Here is a 23,056-nt window from a genome sequence, read left to right as displayed (position 1 = left end):
TAAAAGAACTAAAGAAGAGCCACCAGGGCTTAACCACCATGTAAAAGAAGCAGTGAGAGATAAAAAGGCATCTTTAAAAAACGGAAGTCAACTCCTAGTGAGGTAAATAGAAAGGATCATTAACACTGCCAAATTAAGTGTAAAAATGTAATAAGAAAAGCCAAAAAGGAGTTTGAAGAACAGCTAGCCAAAAACTCAAAAGGTAACAACAAAATTTTTTTTTAAGTACATCAGAAGCAGGAAGCCTGCTAAACAACCAGTGGGGTCCCTGGACAATCAAGATACAAAAGGAGCACTTAAAGATGACAAAGTCATTGTGGAGAAACTAAATGAATTCTTTGCTTCAGTCTTCACGGCTGAGGATGTTAGGGAGATTCCCAAACCTGAGCCGTCTTTTGTAGCTGACAAATCTGAGGAATTGTCACAGATTGAAGTGTCACTAGAGGAGGTTTTGGAATTAATTGAGAAACTTCACAGTAACAAGTCACCGGGACCAGATGGCATTCACCCAAGAGTTCTGAAAGAACTCAAATGTGAAATTGCTGAACTACTAACTGTGATTTGTAACCTTCCCTTTAAATCAGTTTCTGTACCCAATGACTGGAAGATAGCTAATGTAACGCCAATATTTAAAAAGGGCTCTAGAGGTGATCTCAGCAATTACAGACAGGTAAGTCTAATGTCAGTACCGGGCAAATCAGTTGAAACAATAATAAAGAATAAAGTTGTCAGACACATAGAACAACATAAATTGTTGCGCAAAAGTCAACATGGTTTCTGTAAAGGGAAATCATGTCTTACTAATCTATTAGAGTTCTTTGAAGGAGTCAACAAACATGTGAACAAGGAGGATCCAGTGGACATAGTGTACTTAGATTTCCAGAAAGCCTTTGACAAGGTCCCTCACCAAAGGCTCTTACATAAATTAAGTTGTCATGGGATAAGAGGTAAGATCCTTTCATGGACTGAGAACTAGTTAAAAGACAGGGAACAAAGGGTAGAAATAAATGGTAAATTTTCAGAATGGAGAGAGGTAACTAGGGATGTTCCCCAAGGGTCAGTCCTAGGACCGATCCTGTTCAACTTATTCATAAATGATCTGGAGAAAGGGGTAAACAGCGAGGTGGCAAAGTTTACAGACAATACTAAACTGCTTATGATAGTTAAGACCAAAACAGACCTAAGAACTTCAAAAAGATCTCACAAAACTAAGTGATTGGGCAACAAAATGGCAAATTAAATTTAATGTGGACAAATGTAAAGTAATGCACATTGGAAAAAATAACCCCAACCATACATACAATATGATGAAGGCTAATTTAGCTACAACTAATCAGAAAAGATCTTGGAGTCATCGTGGACAGTCCTCTGAAGATGTCCACGCAGTGTGCAGCGGCAGTCAAAAAAGCAAACCAGATGTTAGGAATCATTAAAAAAGGGATAGAGAATAAGAAGGAGAATATCTTATTGCCCTTCTGTAAATCCATGGTACACCACATCTTGAATACTACGTACAGATGTGGCCTCCTCATCTCAAAAAAGATATACTGGCATTAGAAAAGGTTCAGAGAAGGGAAACTAAAATGATTACGGGTTTGGAATGGGTCCCAAATTAGGAGAGATTAAAAAGGCTAGGACTTTTCCGCTTGGAAAAGAGGGGACTAAGGGGTGATATGATAGAGGTATACAAAATCAAGAGTGGTGTGGAGAAAGTGAATGAGGAAAAGTTATTTACTTGTTCCCATAATATTAGAACTAGCGGCCACCAAGTGAAATTAATAGGCAGGTTTAAAACAAATAAAAGGAAGTTATTCTTCACTCAGCGCACAGTCAACCTGTGGAACTCCTTGCCTGAGGAGGTTGTGAAGGCTAGGACTATAACAGGGTTTAAAAGAGAACTAGATAAATTCATGGAGGTTAAGTCCATTAATGGCTATTAGCCAGGATGGGTAAGGAATGGTGTCCCTAGCCTCTATTTGTCAGAGGGTGGAGATAGATGGCAGGATGACTTGATCATTACCTGTTAGGTTCACTCCCTCTGGGGCACCTGACATTGGCCACTGTCGGCAGACAGGATACTGGGCTAGATGGACCTTTGGTCTGACCCAGTATGGCCACTCTTATGTACTTCGTTGTCATTTTAGGAAAAACTTGCAGCTACTCTGGGATTGCAGTATGGAGTTGGAGAGTGGGCAGAGAGCAGAGTAAGACCATTTTCTTCCGATGCCCCCAGTCTCATCTTGGAATGTAACAATTTAAATACAATGTATGCAAAATGCAAACTAATGTACACACCATTTACGACGAGCCTTCTAAAAGCAACCTGTAATCAGAGTCATGCCAGGTCATGAAAGTCACAAATACATATCACCAAGCATTAGATGGGACTATGACAACAGTAATATATCTGCTAAACAGAGCTTTCATTTGCGTGTAAAAAAACAAGTAGAGCTGCTCAAAAGCTTTTAGATAATACAGTTTTTGATGGAAAACTAATTTGATAAAGACAAGATGTTTTGTGTGAATATTTTGATTTTGATAATTTTTCATAAAATTTTGACAAGTGCTTCATTTCAACAAAGTCAAAGCACTTTGTTTCAACTTTATTATTTTGGCTTTTAAATTTTATTATAGTTTATTACTATATATTATTTGAAAGACACGTGTCCTTTTAATAAGGTCATTGTGCATCATGTTGATATTTCCAAAACAATTTTTTTCAAAATTTTCATTTCACTGGAAATTGACTTTTTGAACCACTTCAAAACAAAAGGAAATTTTGAAGTGTCAGAATTTCCCACAGAATGAAATATTGAGTTTCAATCAGCTCTAACAACAAGTCACTTACAATACAGAGACTTACACAGTGATCTTTTCCAAGTAAGGCCAGTGATAAGTTTCTGAACTCACGCACAACTATTTATTCCTCTTTGAAAGAAATTTACAGAGTTTGGGTAGAAAGTGATCTACTAAAAACACTACATAATAAAATGGAGCTATAATTCCAGAAAGTATCACTCTTCAACAATACTTACATTAAAGATTACTGCAAGTTCCTACTGGACCTTCAATTTTTATTTAATCTGTTTTCAATAACCTGCAGTATCTCAGTCTCATATATAACAAACCCCCTGCATGGTGCTCTAACCTTTAAGACAAATAGCTATGATATAAGTTATTAACAGAACAATACTTTATGAAGCCCTGAATAGTTATATGACTATTTTTCAGCTCATTTGTTTGCACACATACGTTACTATATGAGCACAAATAAGAATTTCAGGCTCAAATATTATGGCTACAAGTAAGGAAGGTTTGAAAATTAAGCCTAAAGAGTTGAATGTTAAGGAAGTTCATTTGGGGAATAGCCTATTGTGCATGTTTGAAATGTAACTATTCCTGTATAAAGTAATATACTCACCAGTTTACCCCATCTGCTTCTACCCATGCAAAACGATATTCATTGACCCTGAGCATCAGCTGCAGGCACCCAGCCACACACTGTACATATTGGGAACTCTAAAGTGGAAACAAAAACACCACCCTTATTTTAAGATGAGTAAGGCACTAAATAGTCTTGAAATTTTGTACAAAATTTCAGTGGGCCAGAGATTGAATCACAATATTTTTCCTGTTCTGGACACTAGCTTTCATAATATCTGTAAAGGTTCTGGTTTTGTCTCCATACACCAGTGTTTCCTGAACTGTTCAACACAATTTCTGTAAGGGGTTACAGAAAAAAAAATTAACACAAATGTGAATTTTTGGAAGAAATCTTCAATACATTGAAAGTTTTTTTTCTAAAACATGGATATAACATATGTCCTACAATGGTGTGTCCATAATTCAGTCTAAACTAGTGCAGGAGAAGAATGTGCGCAACTGGATGCTAGTAGAAGCTCTAGCAAAAATATTAAACCTGTACTTGTGATTGGATTTGCTTTATGAAAGTGTTCAAGCACCACTGAAAAACAGAGGCAAGTACTCATACACGCAGGAACGTGCTTCACTGTTTCATACACCTCCAAATTTTTCTGCTAAGAAAATGCTTGGAAACCTGTGCAAGTCCTTTGAAAGGTTATTGAATTTCTGACTTCATGAATTGCAGCTTGAGATGGTTACCTTCACCACCAGCTTCTTTCACAATGAAGTGGGGTGGCTCTCAGGAGGTGAAGTGCTAATCAGCCTCTTCGTATTAAGAAATGAAGATTTTTGTGAACAATCATTAATACCTCTTGGGTAGTACATTAATACTACTTTGCTGGTATTGACACTTGATTCCATGGTAGAAAATGAATATTCCGTCAATGCAAACAAGGTAGAAACATTCATTGGAAAGCTTGAAAATTTGTCTTCCAACGTGTAGAGAGGAAGAATGGCGTTCCCTTTTTTCCCCCAATATGAAGGGAACTGCAGTGTCAGTCAGGAATAATTCAGTGTTTGAGCAACTTCAGATTCAGCTGCAGAACTATTATTCAAAGCTTGCATTAAAGAAAGAGATGTGGATCACTAATCACCTTGCACCAGACCATTGAGTCTGCAGCACCAGCAGGCCATTGAGACACAAAAGTCTGGAAGTTGCTCTCTAGCGAGGATCTGAGAAAACAGTCTGTAAAGGAACATCACCTTGCTCTTATTGAAACTTTGAAAGTTCTCATCTTCTTACCTTTGTGATTTTCAAGTGTTATTAGAAGTTCCTTCATATGATGGAGATCTATAACATAAATCCCTATACTTCAGAAAATCTAAGCAGTAATCAAAAAATGATGGTGGAATACAGAATATTGCCACAGCTTTGGCAGCTAACAGGATTTCTTACAAAAGGCAGATTTCCTGGAAAATCAAGAACTCTAATTGTAATCTTAGCTCTGTCACAGAACTGCTCTAAGTCATTGGATATAAATTCATAAACCCCAGGGCAGAGATTAGAGTGAGAAAAGAACACAAGGCACCGCTTCCCGCAGCTGCCATTGGCCAGGAACGGCGAACCGCGACCAGTGGGAGCTGTGGGGCTCCATGCCTGCGGATGCTCCAGATAAACAAACTGGCCCGGCCTGCCAGCGGTCTCCCCTGACAGGCCAGGTGCCAAAGGTTGCTGACCCCTCCTCTAAAACATCATGGTGGATCAGCAACATTGTAGAAGGTCAAGAATTTCAAACACTTAAAAGGAGGAAAGAAATACAAGTCCTGGATGAAATGAAAAGGTAAGAGACAATAAGAGATGCTTATGCTGTTCCACAAGAACTGCAAATGAATTCGTTCCCCCTTCACCCCCCCCCCCACCTTTATATAGTCAGAAACTGAAGACCACACAGTGATAATTAACAAGGACATTTATTTCAATAGATAGGTATTTGCTTTCATAAATCTTGAAAGTAAAAGGTAACATGGATGGAAGAATCTGCTGTACACAACAAAACTACTATCTCTTGAAACAAATTAACTGTATAAATCTCAAAAATTTTAGTCATTTACCTAAAACATAGGAAGTATCTCTCTATTACTGAAACTAGGAATTGCCAGATCTTTAAAGACACAATCATAAAAGTTATCTCCCAATACTGCTTTCAATTAAAATAAAAACCCCTCATTTTTTATTAGAATGAGCCATAATTTCCTCCTGTCTGTGTAAAAGGCTGTCACTGCACCCTTAACTCATCCTCAGTTTACATACCGAAGGATATGTGGAAGTAAGATTACTCACTGTTCTAAGGCCCTATGACAAAGGGCCATCTGCATAATGGAGACTTGAAACAGCAATATTGCAAAGGAGTGTCTGAGAATGTTTCAATCTCCACTTTTAGACCTTGTCTTAACTAGAAAAAGAAAAGGGGGGGGAAGAATTTAAAAAAAAAAAAAAAAGGTATTTTTAACCCCCTTTAATCTAACCTGCGTTAAAACCTTAATGAAGACAAGGTAAATTGCAGTTTTAACCCACAATAGCAGGTAACTGTGACCAGTTAACATGCATTAAAAACAAGATACTTTGTCTTCACTAACCCAAATTAACAATCTAGTGAATGCAAGTTAAAAATACATCTTTTTGCTTCGTGAAGATACTGTTTTACATTTAAAGGAGATGCAGCAACTCCAAGTGTATGTTTATTAATCTCCTAAAAAGCCATCAATGTCTTTAACGTTAACACATTCTTTGGACCCTAAAAATCATTAAGTGTCAAACTGTTTATCCTGCCACAGCTTTTGCCAGAATAGTGGAGTGAAATTTCTTCACTATGCCACAACCATAGAGAAAACTAAAGTTATAAGATTCACTTTCACCTGCTACATTGCCCAGTTGCATTCTGAACTGCACCGCCTACATCACACTGAGGAACTGAGTAAAACGTTCCTTTATAAACCAACTTCATGCTGTTGCTTCCCAGTGTCCAAGGCTGGGGAGACAAGGCGTGGAATTCAGCTCTCCTCCTCAGAACTCAATTTACTCAAGTGAGAAGGCTTGATAATGCTTAAGAAAGCACTAAACTTTCAAGGGACGTTTTTGTAGCTGCATATTGTAGAGCTTTACCTGGGGCGATTTTATATGTACTATTTTCTGCCGTATTCATAATAGGAGACATTAAGGAGACAAAAGCAACTTACCCTCTGAATTTCCTTTACTGCCAGTCAGAGTTTGACACTGAACAGTTAGTATTCAGTTTTTAGTATTTAATTGCCCCTTTCTTTCCCCTTCTCATAACTAGAATGATGTTACCACTGCCAGCTCAATGCAGACATAATTGTAATATCCTGACTCCATTTGAATTGATAAGCAGAAGCACTAGTGTCCCACACATTTCATTATCAAACAACATTATGCAGCACGTTTTAGATAAATACTTTTGTTTCTTGGTGCCATCGAGTGGCAAAAATGTGTAGTACAGCTTGAAATCAAACTGCATTCTATAATAATTGCCATCACAAAGACTCTGCAATCAGAACACCTTAACTGTTCATCTGTATGAAATTAAACAGTTATTAATCTGCTGCCCAAGTATGTTGCATTTTGTTAAAAAAAGCAATACAGATTTTAAAGTATTTAATATATTCTTAAGTTCACACAAGTGAATTTGTTTTTTGCAGAGCTATATTTTTGTAATTCAAGAATTTTGATTCAATAGGTACAACATTTTGAACACAGAACAACAAAAAAGCTAAACTATTTCACTGCATTCTGTAAGGTCTAGAAGACATGACATGTTTCAACCCAATGCAATTTCGAAGACTGGCTAAATAAGCCCTTGAAAAAGTCACATTAAAAAGTCAAAGTTCAGAACTGAAATATTGACTGTTCTTAATCAGCTCACAAAAAAAAAAAAAAGACATTAAAAGCAAAACTGGATTATTTTGCATTCAGATGTCCCCATTTGTTTTATCTACACTTATGCTTCACTCACTAAGATTTCTGTTTTCAGATCAGAAGATCTAATAATCCAGTTTCCTCATCAACTAGAGAAATAAATTATGTTTATACCTAGATTTAAACAGGTATATGCACATTTTTAAAAGCCATCCCCACTAGGACTATAAATAATGGGGAAGTTGGTTGTAATTCTGCTCTCAGAAGTCAGTAGTATTCCAACAGAGTTTATGCTCTTAGCTTCTTAGCACAAGACTGGTGGAATTTCCACAGCTCTTAGATTTGACTCCCAGGAGTCATTAGAACCTGGCAGATTCCAAGTCAGGCCACTCATCACAGAGTCTGAATATCCCACACTGCATGTTCCCATTCATTCCTTTGGGTGCACATGAGGCAGAGGTCCCGAGGTAAACCCACACAAGAAGAAAACAGTATAAAAATAAGCCCCAAGGGGGAGAAAAATAAATTTAAGGTATAAACATAGGAACACCTTTAAAAACAATTCCCCCTCTCCACCCTATGTAGCTTTTAGGATAGGTTATAGTCTGGGTCTGTTTAACCCTGACTATCAATTTTAAAAGTTTGGTGAATAATAGAGACTGTTTAATGTTTTAGGAGGCCACTACATTAACAAGTTACAAAAAGAGATACTCACATCACTGGTTGAGACTGTTCCTGTTTCAATAGCACCCATGGTACCACGAAGTTTCTAGCACAAAAACAAAAATGGTCAGCTTTTCTTGTTAAGTCAACTATATTGCTATTAAAATAAATGTATGATCAGGATGGTCTCTTAGCCCTACAGTACAACTTGCATGATTTTGCCCAGGCCAGCTGAGTGCCCCAATAGTCACTGTACTCCACTACTTTCATTCAGAGACTATTCTACAGCTAACCAGATCTGTTGGAAAGTCCTTTCACCTACGATAAAACTGTATCTAGCTAAGTCAATTTCTAATGAGGAAGAAAATCACACTAATTCTACCCTCACAAATCAAGACTACAATAACTGGCAAATAGAGAAGCATCCTCTCACAAGCCAATGTTTTGGATTATCCCAGTTTACACGAAGGTGGTAAGAACAACAACAGAACAATAATATCCAAGTGGTCCAGGACAGTGTTATGAGGTACACTGAAGCGCATTTTCTCCTTTGAGTACTTGTACATAACACCTATTAGGGTTAGTCTCAGAATGGTGTAAGCAGATAGACTATAACCCTGCCTTGGATAATATCAATAAATGACAGTGAAATTGCTCGAAACTTCAGGAAGCAAAAGCAAAACTAAGTATAACCCACACACCTTCTGGGTGTGGAGTTCTGTCCCATCTAGTGGCACTGAGTAGCCCTGGTCTACGCTACAGGGTTAGGTCGAATGTAGCCACATTAGGTTGATTTTATAATGAATGTGTCTACACAAGCAACCCCGTTCCATCGACCTAAAGGGCCCTTAAAATCAACCTCTGTACTCCTCCCCGGCGAGGGGAGTTGCGCTAAAATGGACCCTCTTGGGTCGAATCTGGGGTAGTGCAGATGCAAATCGACGTTATTGGCCTCCGGGACCTATCCCAGAGTGCTCCAATGTGACCGCTCTGGATAGCGCTTTCAACTCCGATACACTAGCCAGGTACACAGGAAAAGCCCTGGGAACTTTTGAATTTTATTTCCTGTTTGGTCAGTGCAGCAAGCTCAGCAGCACAGGTGACCATGCAGTGCCCCCAGAATCGCAAACGAGCTCCAGCATGGACCGAAAGGGAGACACTGGATCTGATTGCTGTATGGGGAGAAGCATGTGTGCAGGCCGAACTCTGATCAAAAAGAAGAGATGCAAATATATATACCAAAAATCACACAGGACATGATGGACAGAGGCTACAACAGGGACACACAGCAGTGCCGCGTGAAAGTCAAGGAGCTCAGGCAAGCCTATCAAAAGGTAAAGGAGGCAAACGGTCACTCTGGGTCAGAGCCCTATACATGCCGCTTCTATGATCAGCTGCATGGCATTCTAGGGGGGGACCCTACCACTACCGCACCACTGTCCATGGACACCTGCAAGGGGGGAGTCCCACCCAACATGGAAGAGGATTTTGTGGAAGAGGAGAATGTGCAACAGACAAGCGGTGAATCCATTCTCCCTGACAGCCAGGACCTTTTCATCACCCTGTAGCCAATACCCTCCCAAGGCAGGATCCCCAACCCTGAAGCCGGAGAAGGGACCTCTGGTGAGTGCACATTTGTAACTACAGTACAAGAATTAAAAGCAATAGTGTTTAATGTTTGATTTGCCCTGAAGACTTGGGATGCATTCGCGGCCAGTACAGCTACTGGAAAAGTCTGTTAACGTGTCTGGGGATGGAGCAGGGACATCTCCATGAAGCTCTCCTGCAGGTACTCTGAAAGCCTTTGCAGAAGGTTTCTGGGGAGGGCTGCCTTATTTTGTTCTCCACGGTAGGACGCTTTACCACACCAAGCCAGTAGCAAGTAGTCTGGAATCACTGCAGCACAAAGCATGGCAGCGAATGGTCCTGGGTTTCGGTCACATGCAAGCAACATTCGGTCTATATCTTTCTGTATTAGCCTCAGGAGAGTGATATCATTCATGGTCACCTGGTTGAAATAGGGGAATTTTTGTAAGGGAACAGTAACAGGACCCCATTCATGCTGGGCTGTTTGCACTTGGCTAAAAGGGATCATCCCTGAGAATAGCCAAGCGGCAGGGGAAGGGATCATCCCAAATAGCCACACGTAGGGGTAGGGGGGAGGTGTGTGCTACATATCCACCCGAAAACCGCAGCCCCTCCTTTAAATGGCAAACCCAACCAACATTGCTTGCTATGGGAAAGGAGGGTGCTGCAATTTGAAAACATTCCCACATGTTATGAAGGCATAAGAAGCCAACCCTGCGTACCCTTTGGCTTACCGTGGCTGCCTGGAAACCAAATTCTGTTGCCCAACCGTGTGTGATGTGTCACCATACCAGCAGGCGCTCAATATAAAAGGCAAAATGCGACCTTGTACCTAAAGCACATGTGCTGTCTGCTGTGAATTGCTTGATTCACTGTGAAAGAAAGAGTCTCCCTTTTGTTCTCAGAAATGTATCATCTTAAATTTTACTCTCCCTTTTTATCCCTTTGTAGGTGCAAATGTCTCTATGCTTCCCCTATCATCTCCATCCCTGAGGTTATCGCAGATTAGAAGGCAGAAAAAACCGCACTCGCGATAACATGTTCTCTGAGCTCATGTAGTCCTCCCGCACTGATAGGGCACAGCTGAATGCATGGAGGCATTCAGTGGCAGAGGCCAGGAAAGCATTAAGTGAGCACGATGAGAAGAGGCAGGATGCAATACTGAGGCTGATGGGGGAGCAAACAGACATGCTCAGGCATCTGGTGGAGCTGCAGGAAAGCCAACAATAGCACAGATCACCTCTGCATCCACTGTACAACTGCCTGCCCTCCTCCCCAAGTTCTATATCCTCCTCACCCAGCCACTCCACTCCAGAGGATGGCCCAAGATTCAAACGGTTTTGTTTTGTAGTGTGGCTACAACAAATAATGTGGCCTTGTCCTTCCCCCCTTCCCCACCCCACCCAGGCTACCTTGTCAGTTATCTCTTTTTTTTTTTTTTTAAATTAAGAAAGAAAGCATGGTTTCAAAACAATAGTGACTATTTCCTTTGCGAGCTGTGATCGAAGTAGGGAGGGTGGTTGGCTTACAGGGAATTAAAATCAACAAAGAGGGCGGGTTTGCAGCAAGGAGAAACACACACAACTGTCACACCGTAGCCTGGCCAGTCATGAAACTGGTTTTCAAAGCCTCTCTGATGCGCAGCACACCTACCTGTGCTCTTCTAATCGCCCTGGTGTCTGGCTACTCAAAACTGGCAGCCAGACGATTTGCCTCAACCTCCCACCCCGCCATAAACGTCTCCCGCTTACTCTCACACATATTATGGAGCACACAGCAAGCAGTAATAACAATGGAAATATTGGTTGTACTGAGGTCTAACCTAGTCAACGAACAGCGCTAGCGAGCTTTTAAACGTCCAAAAGTACATTCTACCACCATTCTACACTTGCTCAGCCTACAGTTGAACTGCTCCTTACTACTGTCCAAGCTACCTCTGTATGGCTTCATGAGCCATGGGAGCAAGGCGTAGGCTGGGTCCCCAAGGATAACTATTGGCATTTCAACATCCCCAACAGTAATTTTCTGGTCTGGGAAGTAAGTCCCATCTTGCAGCAGCTCAAACAGCCCGGAGTTCCTAAAGATCCGAGTGTCATGCACCTTTCCCAGCCATCCCACGTTGATGTCGGTGAAACATCCCTTGTGATCCACCAGTGCTTGCAGCACCATTGAGAAGAACTTCTTGCGGTTTATGTACTGATTGGCAAGGTGGTCCAGTGCCAAGATAGGGATATGCGTTCTATCACCCCACCACAGTTAGGGAAACCCATTGCAGCAAAGCCATCCACTATGACCTGCACATTGCCCAGTCGCTACCCTTGATAGAAGAACATCAGTGATCGCATTGGCTACTTGAATCACAGCAGTCCCCACAGTAGATTTGCCCACTCCAAATTGATTCCCGACTGACCGGTAGCAGTCAGGCATTGCAAGTTTCCACAGGGCTATCGCCACTCACTTCTCAACTGTCAGGGCAGCTCTCATCTAGGTATTCCTGTGCTTCAGGGTGGGGGAAAGCAACTCACAGAGTTACAGGAAAGTGGCCTTATGCATGCGAAAGTTTCACGGCCACTGGGATTCATCCCATCCCGGCAACACTATGCAGTCCCACCAATCTGTGCCTGTTTGCCTGGCCCAGAATCAGCATTCCACTGTATCAACCAGCCCCACTGCTGCCATGATGTCCCAATTGCCACAGCCCGTGCTTTCAGGAGTGTCTGTGTCCATGTCCTCCTCACAATCGTCCCCATGCTGCTGACTCTTAGCCAGGTTCTGCACATACTGCAGTATAATGCATGAGGTGTTTACAATGCTCGCAACAGCAGCGGTGAGTTGAGCGGGCTCCATGCTTGCCATGCTACTGAGTCTGCACGGGTAACCCAGGGAAAAAGGCGCAAAATGATTGTCTACAGTTGTTTTCACGGAGGGAGGGAGGGGAGACTGACAACATGTACCCAAAACCACCCGCGACAATATTTTTGCCCCATCAGGCGTTGGGAGCTTAACCCAGAATTCCAATGGCCAGCAGAGACTGCAGGAACTGTGGGATAGCTTCCTACAGTGCACCGCTCTCTGAATCGATGCTAGCCATGGTAGTGAGGACACACTCCGCTGACTTAATGTGCTTAGTGGGAACATACACAAATCGACTGTATAAAATAGATTTCTAAAAATCAACTTCTATAAAATCGACCTAATTTCGTAGTGTAGACATATCCAGAGAGAGAGAGAGAGAGAGAGAGAGAGAGAGAGAGAGAGAGAGAGAGAGAGATTAATGTGTTTGCTATACAGCCTTAGCTAACAGCCAGTTGGCTTTTGGCTTATACACTCAGCTCCAGAGGTCCCAGATTCAATCCCGCCCGCCAGTGACCGGGTCTGTTGGCGTTACATAAGTAGTCCAAAAGAATCCAATGTGAAGCTATATATTGGCCAAAGGCACTGATGTATTATTTTGACATAATTCAAAGTATCTTCCCTGCCTAGAAGAGTGAGTCAGGATTACTTCCAGACATCACAAAATACATTTCAAAATTTAAAAAGAAGGTGTATTTATAACAATGCTCTTTATATTTCAAACTCAACTGCAAATGATCTAAAAACACTTGAATCAATTTGAAGATATCAAGGCACAGCTCTGAGTTTTTAAAAATAAAGTCACGCTTTTAAGATTCTTGCTTTTATAGAAACCATACGGTATTCTTCTTCTAAAGGTCCTTAGTTTCCAAAAATGTATCTGAGTAAAGTTTGGTCAGAAAGCCTATTGAACTGAGTCTCAATTTATTAGAATTCAGTTTCACTCCTACACACCCTTATTAGAAAATGACAAACTGTTTTTGTAAACAACCTTACACAAAAAGTAACGCCACCATATGAAACAGCAAAGAAACATGGTTTTGCGTCTGAAGAACAAGTCATTCTTACTGTACTAGAGCTATTGTCACATGCCAATACTGCTCAAACATTTATGCATTTTTTAGGCGGCTTCACAGTTTCAGATGTTTCAGTCTAAGCGGGGGACAGTTCAGTGGGGACCAATTTTTTTTTTTTAATGGACTCTTCAATCTAGCAGAGAAAGGTATAGCACACTCCAATGGCTGGAACTTGAAGTCAGACAAAGTCCGACTGGAAATAAGGCATAAATTTTCAATTGAGAAAGAAATTAACCATTGGAACAATTTACCAAGGGTTGTGGTGGATTTTCCATCACTGGCAATTTTTAAATCAAGATAGGCTATTTTTTTAAAAGATCTGCTCTAAGAATTATTTTTGGGAAGTTCCATGGCCTGTGTTGTACAGGAGATTACACTAACTGTTCACGATGATCCCTTCTGGCCTTGGAATCAATTAATGTACCTTAGAGTGCAGTTACACTCCAAAAAGCAACAAGAAAAGGAGTTCTATATTCATTTGCTGTAGATGGTTTCCAAAATTGTTCAGCATACAAGTCAAGACATGATTTTTTTCCCCCAAATGCAAGCCCTCCCCGAAAAAAAAAAAAAAAAGAACTGAAAGGATTATGTTCCCTCACACTCAGTCACCAGGAGTCAGCAACTTTGTTATTAAACATAAAAAGCAAAATGGAATGCAGTTTGCTCTCTCATAGCCGTGCAGACTCTGTGGGGATGGCACTTTTCAATCAATCACGAAAACAGAAAAGCATATAATCAATCACGAAAATAGAAAAGCATATAATCATTCACCATATTTCCCCTTCCCCGGCAAAAAACCCTCCTTTTCTTACTCTAGCTGGAACTTAGTATACTTTCAAATACCGTATATGTGAAGTTATACTTAGAAAGCAAGCCTAAGGATTTGAGAGTTAATTGTAACTGGTAATTACTAAAGTCTAAAGTTTTTTTCTTTAAACAAATAATGCATATTTTGTTAATACAGTTACACATTTACACTTTATACACCTTTGTAGGGAGGATTAAAAATGTAAGCCTTTTAAAGAGTGCATTTTAATTTTTTGTTTAAGTTTAGTTTTTTTACCTGTGAACTAAGTTGAGTTTTAATCCAGTTGAAGTAATAATTCAGATCACTGCCTTCCATCAGCTCTTTTCCCCAGGCGGCCAATTTGGCAATAATTCTTGCTGCCTAAAAAAGAATTTGGTAAATAGAACTTCAGTTGCAAGTGATCAAAGATTGAATGGAGAAAAAAAAAAAATACTGCTATATATGCTTTGGAAACCAATTTCGGGGAAAATACTGCTACTTACACAAATACTGCTGCTTTATTCATTTTTTCGAAGCAAAGCCTTATAGTTTGATTTATTTATACCTAATATTTGTCCTTCAGCTTTTTCTGTTGGCTCTGCCCCACATTAGTATGCAGAAGCAGTGTACACAGATCAGAGGTTATAAAATAAAATAAAAATCTAAGACAGCATCGTTGCAGTCTAGGGCTTGGTCCTGCAACTGGCTCCTTTCAGAGGCAGGTGTCTGCCAACACAAAGCCAGATGCAGGATCTAGTCCTAATTGGGTATGCAACATTCATTAACATCAATTTGTTTAATTTTAAATATTTAAGGCTCACAAATATCAATGCACCAAGTACATGTGCCCATACTGAAGCAGAAAATATAGTTTCCAGAAGAAAGATTATTATTCTTTTTTGCCTTTAAAAAGGACAGGAAAACCACTGGGGAAATAAGATGGAATCTTCTGAGGAGGAAATTGTACAACACAGAAAACAGGTTTTCATAAGTAGTTCTTCACAATGCCTATGACATGTGAGAAACATACAAACTGGATCTGTTTTCTATGCCTACAGTCTTCCCAAGACAATTTATATGCATTCAAGGAATTATTTGAGGAAAAACTGTCAAATTATGCAGCAGGACTTCTACATTCTGCAGCACTCCAAAGTAGCAGACAAGAGAATCTATAATAACCTCAACTTTTACAAATAATATATGAAAGTGAATAATAAAATTACGGCCCTTAAGGTTTGAAAATATGTGCTACAAAATGTTATACTAACACACATAACTACAGAGGGATCACTGGTTGGTGGATATTTTCTAGTAACTAAACAGTTTTCTTTAAAGAAATCTGTTTTTACCACAGATATTTCCTGATCAATGAGACAGACATAATAATTCAGAACAAAGAACCATAGTTCCACATAACACTATTTTGATTCCCAGGAAAAGCAGCATGTATTTTGTAACAAATGGTTGTGCAAAAATTTGTTGTGTGATAAAACTGGTTTACCTGACTTGTAAAAGAAAAGCCTTTTACCACACAAGGAATGATTTAAGTTTTATGAATCTGCAAACTCCAAAAAGAAAACAGGTTTCTATTTTCACCACAGCTTCTTGGGAGATAGATGCATTTAAAGCTTACCATGTGCACAGTGAAGAGATCTTGGCGGTTCAACATAGGCAGAAAGTAGGACCATGCAGTGTTCTTACCACGTTTTGCATAGTCAAAGAAAATACTAACACGCTGATGCTTTTCCTGCAAAGGGAGGGGGAGGTAAGGAGAAGCTCATCAGTATTTCAGTCACAATTTTATGTTATTTTTTCCATTACATTGTCTTATATTCTCATGAGGTACATTATGAGAGATAAAATGAGAGGGACTGACACAGGAAATGTAACTGTTACCACAAACCACTGTTGAATATCTGAAGTGTTGAAACCCAGACTTTAACTGCTATTCCATGCTGGTTCCCCATCAACCCTTAAGAGACCGATTCCTCTCTCACACTCCCAGTTATACTTCAGTTTATGCAGTGTCTGCTTAAAGGAAAAACATGCTTCCTTCTGGCTCAGATATTCAGAATGAAAGATTACATAGCTACTGTGAAGGGCCACATTTTCAGAGGGTTGCAACTCTACCTCCATTTCAGCTTAATGAACTCTGGGCATTAACTTTTTTCCACATTATTTCTTGCACCCACAAATGACAGGATTATACATACACCATTTGTGTGCGCACATTTGCACATTGTTTTGCACTTTCAAGTGTCTGTGCATGCACAGGAATGTTCTACGCGGCCTTTAAAGTCTATCCTGAAGACTACAGTTGGCGCTTATCCCCAAATGCAAGCTCCCATAAGAGGAATTGGAGTTGTACAATACCACAAGCCACAGTTTTGTTTTTTTTTCCTGTTTGAAACTAGCATTAAAAACAAAAAACTGCAGTATAGAGCATATTAAGCATATATTAATCCAGAGATTAAACTGAATACCACTTTTCTCTCTAAATTATTCTTTATTCTAGTTTGTAAATTACACAGATGAATACCAGCCTGATTAATTTGGAACTAAAGTTTATGAGAACCATACACCATAGCCCCCAAATAATCTCAACATTTTCATCTAACTTTTTTAAATCAAATAATTCAGATTGGGATACAATGTGTATAGTATAAATACAATATAGTATATAATGTCATGGAATTTCTACTTTCACTTCCTACCAATGTGTAGCTTGGGAACATGAAATACACAAGGTACATAAAAACACTGGATTTTACTGCTTCTCAAGATCGCTTTCTATGAAAGAAACTTCCCAGTTAAAGCAATCATGAGAAGTTGTGCATTTTGTTTTCCTCCACTCAAATGAGAGTTAGTATCCAAAGAAATATCCTTGACAACTACACAAAGATTTCAACACCATTGTATGAATGCTGTGCTGCCATCTTTAACAGCTAACATGAGCCTGCAATGCTCACTAATGTTTGCCTTATTCCCCTTCTCCCTCCCCCTGCACCCACTCCAGAGAGTTGTTAACTAAATATTTAATTTCTTTTCAAGTCTTCAGACTGATACAGGCAGCACAGCTGAATCAGGTGATCAGCATTTCTTCCCTTTGCATCAGTATCATGTTCTACTTCAAGAGCTAAATTTCAAAGACTGTTTAACACCAGTTATTGACAGCAGAGGTGTAAAACAGTGATAGCAAATTGCTCCCAACTCTCTAAAATAGAGCACCAATAAGGATGCAATAATGTTCCTTCAGGATGAGGGTAGCAGAAGAACAGAGGAAAAAAGAATCTGAAGAACATCTTATGGTCAAGCAACTAAAGGAATAAAATTGGAGTATCACTGATGGGCTGAAGAGACAAGATGAGGTATATGAAGGCTAAAATATCAGAAGAGCAGTGGAAAACCTCTCTACTTTTAAAATCACAAGCCCACCAGGAAAGAAAAAGCCTGCTCTGATGTTCTGGTAGCTTTGCACTCTCCACAAATCTCTGGTGCTCCCAAGTATTCCTGCACTCTAGACCAGTTAACAGACAGAACTGTTTGGGCTTAAAAAAAAAAAAAAAAAAAAAAAAAAAGACAGCTGTGTCTCTCCGAACAGTGGCAGAGTTACATGACATAGCAGTCCTTCGAAGAGCTGTATTTCCTTCCTATAATTTCAACAACTAGGCTAAGAGAAGACCAGAATTAGAATCACAGAAATGTACGGCTGGAAGGGACTTTGAGGGGGCCATCAAGTCCAGCCCCTGTTCTAAGGCAGGATCAAGTAAACCTAGGCCATCCCTGATATTTGTTGGTCCAACCTGCTCTTAAAACCTTACAAAAATGGGGATTCCACTTGAAAGACTATTCCGGAGCTTAACTACCTTTCTAGTGACAAAGTTTTTCTCAATATCTAACCTAAAATCTCCCTTGTTGCAGCTTAAGCCCATTACATCTTGTCCTACTTTCAGTGGACATGGAAAACAACTGATCACCGTCATCTTTATAATAGCCCTTAACATATCTGAAGACTTTTCAGTCTTTTCTCAACACTAAACATGCCTGTTTCTTTCAATCTTTCCTCATAGTTCAGCTTTTCTAAGCCTTTTATCTTTTTTGTTGCTCTCTTCTGGACTCTCTCCAATTTGTCCACTTCTTTCCTAAAGAGTGATGTCCAGAATTGGACAGTATCTCAGATGATGCCTCACTGGCGCAGGACAGAGCAGTACAATTACTTTCTGTGTCTTAAATACAACACTCTGGTTAATATACTCCAGAATTATATTTTTCACAATTAGCCTTTTTCACAACTGCATCATAATGCTTACTCATTCGATTTGTGATCCACTCTATCCCCCAGATCCTTTTCAGAAGTATTAATCCCTAACCAGTTAATCCCCATTTCACATTTGATTTTTCCTTTCTAAATGCAGTACTTTGCATTATATTTACTGAATTTCATCTTGTTAAATTCAGATCAATACTCCAATTTGTCAAGGTCCTTCTGTCTTCTAATCCTGTCCTCCAAAAATATTTGCAACCCCCCCAGCATTATGTCACCTGCAAATTTCATAAGCGCACACTCTACTCTATTATCCAAGTCTAGATCATCATATTGGTTCCCTTTGGCTTAAAAATAAATTACCTATACTGAGTCAAGAACTTGTCAGAAGCCAGACAGAGAAACAAGACCACTCAACTGTCAAGGAAAAAGGGAATATAATTTGTTACAAGTTTCTTAACAGACCTTAATCCTACCACTTCAGGAAAGAGTAGAAATTTTAGTAAGCCACAGCAGTGCACTTAAGCCAGAGATAGAAGCCTCAGTTTGATATCCATCAAAACGAAGAATATCATGTTGTGATTAAAAATAAAGACAGGAGTTTACAAGCTTCAAAAAAATATTAGAAAGGAAAAAAACAGGATTAAACACATTTGAAATTCCATTGCCCTTTTCTTAAAGTGTCACATTTGGGTATTTAATTTGTTTTAACACACAAACCCGAAGCCAAGGTATTTTAACAAACTTTATTTCTTAACATCAACATGATGGCTCAATACTAGAGCCAATTAGAAAACAAAAAAAAATTCATTTTCAAAGTTTTCAATGGAAAATGTTGATTTTTATCAACAACTATTCAACAGTTGCCTCATTCCCGGAGCAGCATCCATTCTGTGTACTAAGTGTAGCTGGGGTCCAATGATATCATGTACTTAAAGACTCAAAGTATCATAATGCATCAACACGAAGGAGCCAAGCTAAGATTGCCTGTGAAATATTAATTCTGGCATTTCCCAACTTTTGAGTGCTTGACTGTGCAACCTAAATATACTCTTTGAATACAGTATTACATACATACACAAAGAGATCATAATTAGCTCAAGAGACATCCAAGCATCAAAGAGGAAGACTTAAATATGAAATAGGTTATTGACCTACTTGCAGCATATCATCAATCATAGTTAGGATGTACTGAACCGTCTGCTCCTTCGAGATATGAGTCATCAAGTTTATGAATGTTTTAGCACACTAGAAAATAAAATGCATTAAAATTAATATTAGCAATTGTTTTATAATATGCAGTAGAATCTCAATAATTCACATTTTGGCTTTATGTAAATTTTAAGCATCCTAATGTCTTATTCATCTACAATATAATATGAATGCACTTGACATTACAATGAAATATTTTTGCCATGCTGTTCATTACCTTTTACAAATTGTTCTATGGCATTCAATGGAATCAGTGAAGTAACTAGCAGGAGTTAGCAAGGTTCCTCAAGATGATTTGTCAAAAGATTAATGAGTCAGAATTAGAATCTCTCCTTCAATGTTTCTTTTAAGAAAAAGAAAATTTACAAGACATGGGCAAATTCAGTGACAGATGCTGAAGGGATTGCAAGTTTCTCCCTATCAGTGGTGCAGAACCAGCACTTGGAAAGCTCACCTGGCCTGCCCATATGTTTCTGGCTGGAAGAGAGATACAAGTTGGACCTTAAGAGTTATTCAAACTGCTTTCCTCCCCCCAGCACAATTTAATCATGGTATGTTTTCAGCAGCAGATTTCACGAACTGCTAGAGTTAGAGATTCATGCTTTATTTTACTTGAAGAGAAAATGAGAGCAAGCATCTGGAGAATATGGGGAAAGGGGTTGAGGTGAATCTAGAAAGAGCCACAAAAACTTATCACTACTGTTTACATTCTATCTAACATTTAGGCTACTTTATTTCAGACTATGCTGTGTCATCAATTTAATGTACCACCTTGGACAGTTACACTGTCACTATACAAACAATGCATATTATATGTAGCTATTTAAATACTGTATGCATTAGTTACATCTCAAAATACAAATTCCATTTATTTGAGTTTAAGAAGTTGTACTAAAATGCACCCAGCCATATCAGAAAAAAACACCTAAAAAGTGTTATCCAAGAGCACAACAAACATGTGTGAAGCTTCCCAGCTTCTTTTGATCTCATCCCAGCTGGATACATTTAAAAATTAAGAGGTCTGTTAAAATAATGGCCAAGTTCCACCTCACAAAAATTCATTTGTAATGGAACTGTCTGAAGCCCTGCTAAAACTTGCTAAATAGCGTAACAGCAAAACACATACTTCCAACATTTAAGTAGAATTAGTGTGGCAAAAGCAACCCCCCCCCCCCCCAAAAAAAAATTTTTTTTAAAGGAAGCTGGGTTACCTGACTGCCTTCAGCTTGCAGCAATTCTTGTTTTTCTTCTGGGTTCCTCTTCTGCTCAAATCTTTGAATAAATTCACAGTCTTCACCTGAAATCATCTGTCCTCTGAAAAGCAAAATATGAAGCCACAGGAACTTTTTCTATCTTACTTATTTCAGGCCTTATTTCTTTCAAGATGCTATTTGACATGAGAGGCACTCTTCCTTTATTAAAGCTATAATAAATTTAGCCCTATCATGAATGCATGAGGCACTCCTATTCTGCTGAGAGCCTCATGTGCAAAGAAATGAAAACTCCCAGAATAGGGAATAATTTAAAGATGCAATTCTGTGTCTCTTGACTACTCAACAGCATCACCTCAGTCATCCTTAGATTGCCTCCAGCCCTTGGAAGCACATAAGGAATCACTTGAGAGATGCAGTGCTGCCTATATATATACATACTTCAAGTACATGCTGAAAACAAGATCTGCAACACAACTATAATCCAGCTGAAAAAACATGAGCAAATACAAAACTTGTTAGTCTTATGAAATAAGTTTTAATGCCAAAAATGAAATGTGGGGGAAGAGGAAATTTTTTGGAAGTAAAGTTCTGGTTTCTAGCTTAGATTTTTACTTTTTCAAAATAGTTAACACACACTTGTGGTTTTAATCAGCTGATTCGCAGTATTTAGAAGATGCTAAATATACCAAATCTGACTCAACTTCTAACTAGGTTTGTGGGGTTGAGAAGGAATTTCCCCCCAGCAGATCAGATTGGCAGTTTTTCACCTTCCTCTACAGCCTGTGGATGCAGGTCGCTTGCCAGGATTAGCTCACTTGATTTTACTAATCATTTCCCTGCCATTTCAGGGGCCTTGGGCACCGGGGCACCTTGTTTCTTCAGAATCTCTGCTGATGGCACATAGTAGTTAGCGTCCTGTGAGCTGTAATAATTTGTCTCATATCAGTTGATTAACATGTGGGTGCTGGGCCGCCACAGAAGGTGAGAAAAGATGATGTTGTGGGTCCCTTCTAGCCTTAAACTATGACCAAATGACAGGTAAAGAATGGAATGGGGGGGAAGGACTTGAGTTAGTGTGTTCCACAGCTACTTCCTCTATCCATCCAAATCTGTAGCTGAAAGTCTGTTGTAGCTAAACATTAGCAACTGTAAAAAACATTAAGGTAATTAAAGAACCACCATTCGTGATATTTCCAGTTAGCAAACTGAGCTACAGGACTGGCAGAATCTTCTACTTATTACAATGCAAAAGTTATTTCCACACCTGATAATGAGCAGGAGAAGGCAGCACAAACAACACATATTGTCTAGCTATAGTAAGGAAAATGATGTAATCAAAGGAAGATGAAAATCCACAGCATTAATACGTGCCAAATATCACAGGTTAACACATAAAGGGACCAAGTTACAGAGGCTGAAGCTCTTCAGAGAAATGGAGAATTGTGCATAAAGCCATCCAATGCCAAAATTACACAGGCTGGAAGGATGACATATTACTACTCCATGTTTCAGTTTTTCCAGCATTTTTAACTCTTCGTACATTTCCACAGTGTCAAAGGCCTTTTCCACCTACCAAAGCCACAAAGAATAAGTTCTTCTAACCAGCCTTTTCCACAATCTGAGTCACTGCCTGCACGTGGTCCATGATTAAAAATTGAGTAAAAACTCTGCCAGTTCTCAGGGCAGATAAGAGTTCAGTAATCCCTGTAGCTTGTTCACCAGGATTTGTGAAGTACAGAAAATGGAAGATTTGTAATAAAACATGTTTATGCTTTTCCCTCTTCTGAATTAAATACCACTGTTACTTGGCCCATCCCAAAGTATCTGTCACAGGGTGACTGGCATCTTTAAGGGGAGATGGGGCCACATCTGTGCCATAATTGGATAGTTGCTTCCTGGTGTGAGAGGGTGGTACTAAGGAAGGCAATGTGACAGCCTAATGGACACCTGGGCCTTATAAAATGATAGAGTGATCTCACTCTGCAGTAGAACCACAGGGATAGGAGCAGGCTTCAGTGGAAGGCCCTGGCACAAGGATCTGTAGGACATTGGGTATTTCAGACTAATCAGCCCAGGGGCCCAGTGCTTTATACCAGAGCCGGG

At 39.4% G+C, this 23,056-nt stretch overlaps 1 protein-coding gene across 9 annotated transcripts in view; it reads right to left on the bottom strand.

Annotated features, from left to right (window-relative positions):
- Positions 1 to 23,056, bottom strand: part of ATP6V1H (ATPase H+ transporting V1 subunit H) — an 84,373-nt gene that overhangs the window by 43,336 nt on the left and 17,981 nt on the right. For 7 of the 9 annotated variants that reach the window (XM_043539626.1, XM_037892618.2, XM_043539628.1 and 4 more), the window contains exons 3-8: positions 20,951 to 21,053; positions 19,686 to 19,775; positions 15,897 to 16,010; positions 14,540 to 14,644; positions 8,013 to 8,066; positions 3,422 to 3,519 (exon numbers count right to left, since the gene is read on the bottom strand). In XM_043539626.1, the coding sequence (XP_043395561.1) occupies positions 3,422 to 3,519; positions 8,013 to 8,066; positions 14,540 to 14,644; positions 15,897 to 16,010; positions 19,686 to 19,775; positions 20,951 to 21,053 (564 nt within the window). The remainder of the gene's footprint in view (positions 1 to 3,421; positions 3,520 to 8,012; positions 8,067 to 14,539; positions 14,645 to 15,896; positions 16,011 to 19,685; positions 19,776 to 20,950; positions 21,054 to 23,056) is intronic. The other 2 variants (XM_043539627.1, XM_037892622.2) reach the window with 1 other exon arrangement.

Source organism: Chelonia mydas, chromosome 2 (assembly GCF_015237465.2).
Source record: "Chelonia mydas isolate rCheMyd1 chromosome 2, rCheMyd1.pri.v2, whole genome shotgun sequence".
Taxonomy (NCBI): Eukaryota; Metazoa; Chordata; order Testudines; family Cheloniidae; genus Chelonia; species Chelonia mydas.
The sequence above is the reverse complement of the archived record's forward strand: the minus strand, read 5'-3'. Positions and strand labels throughout refer to the sequence as shown.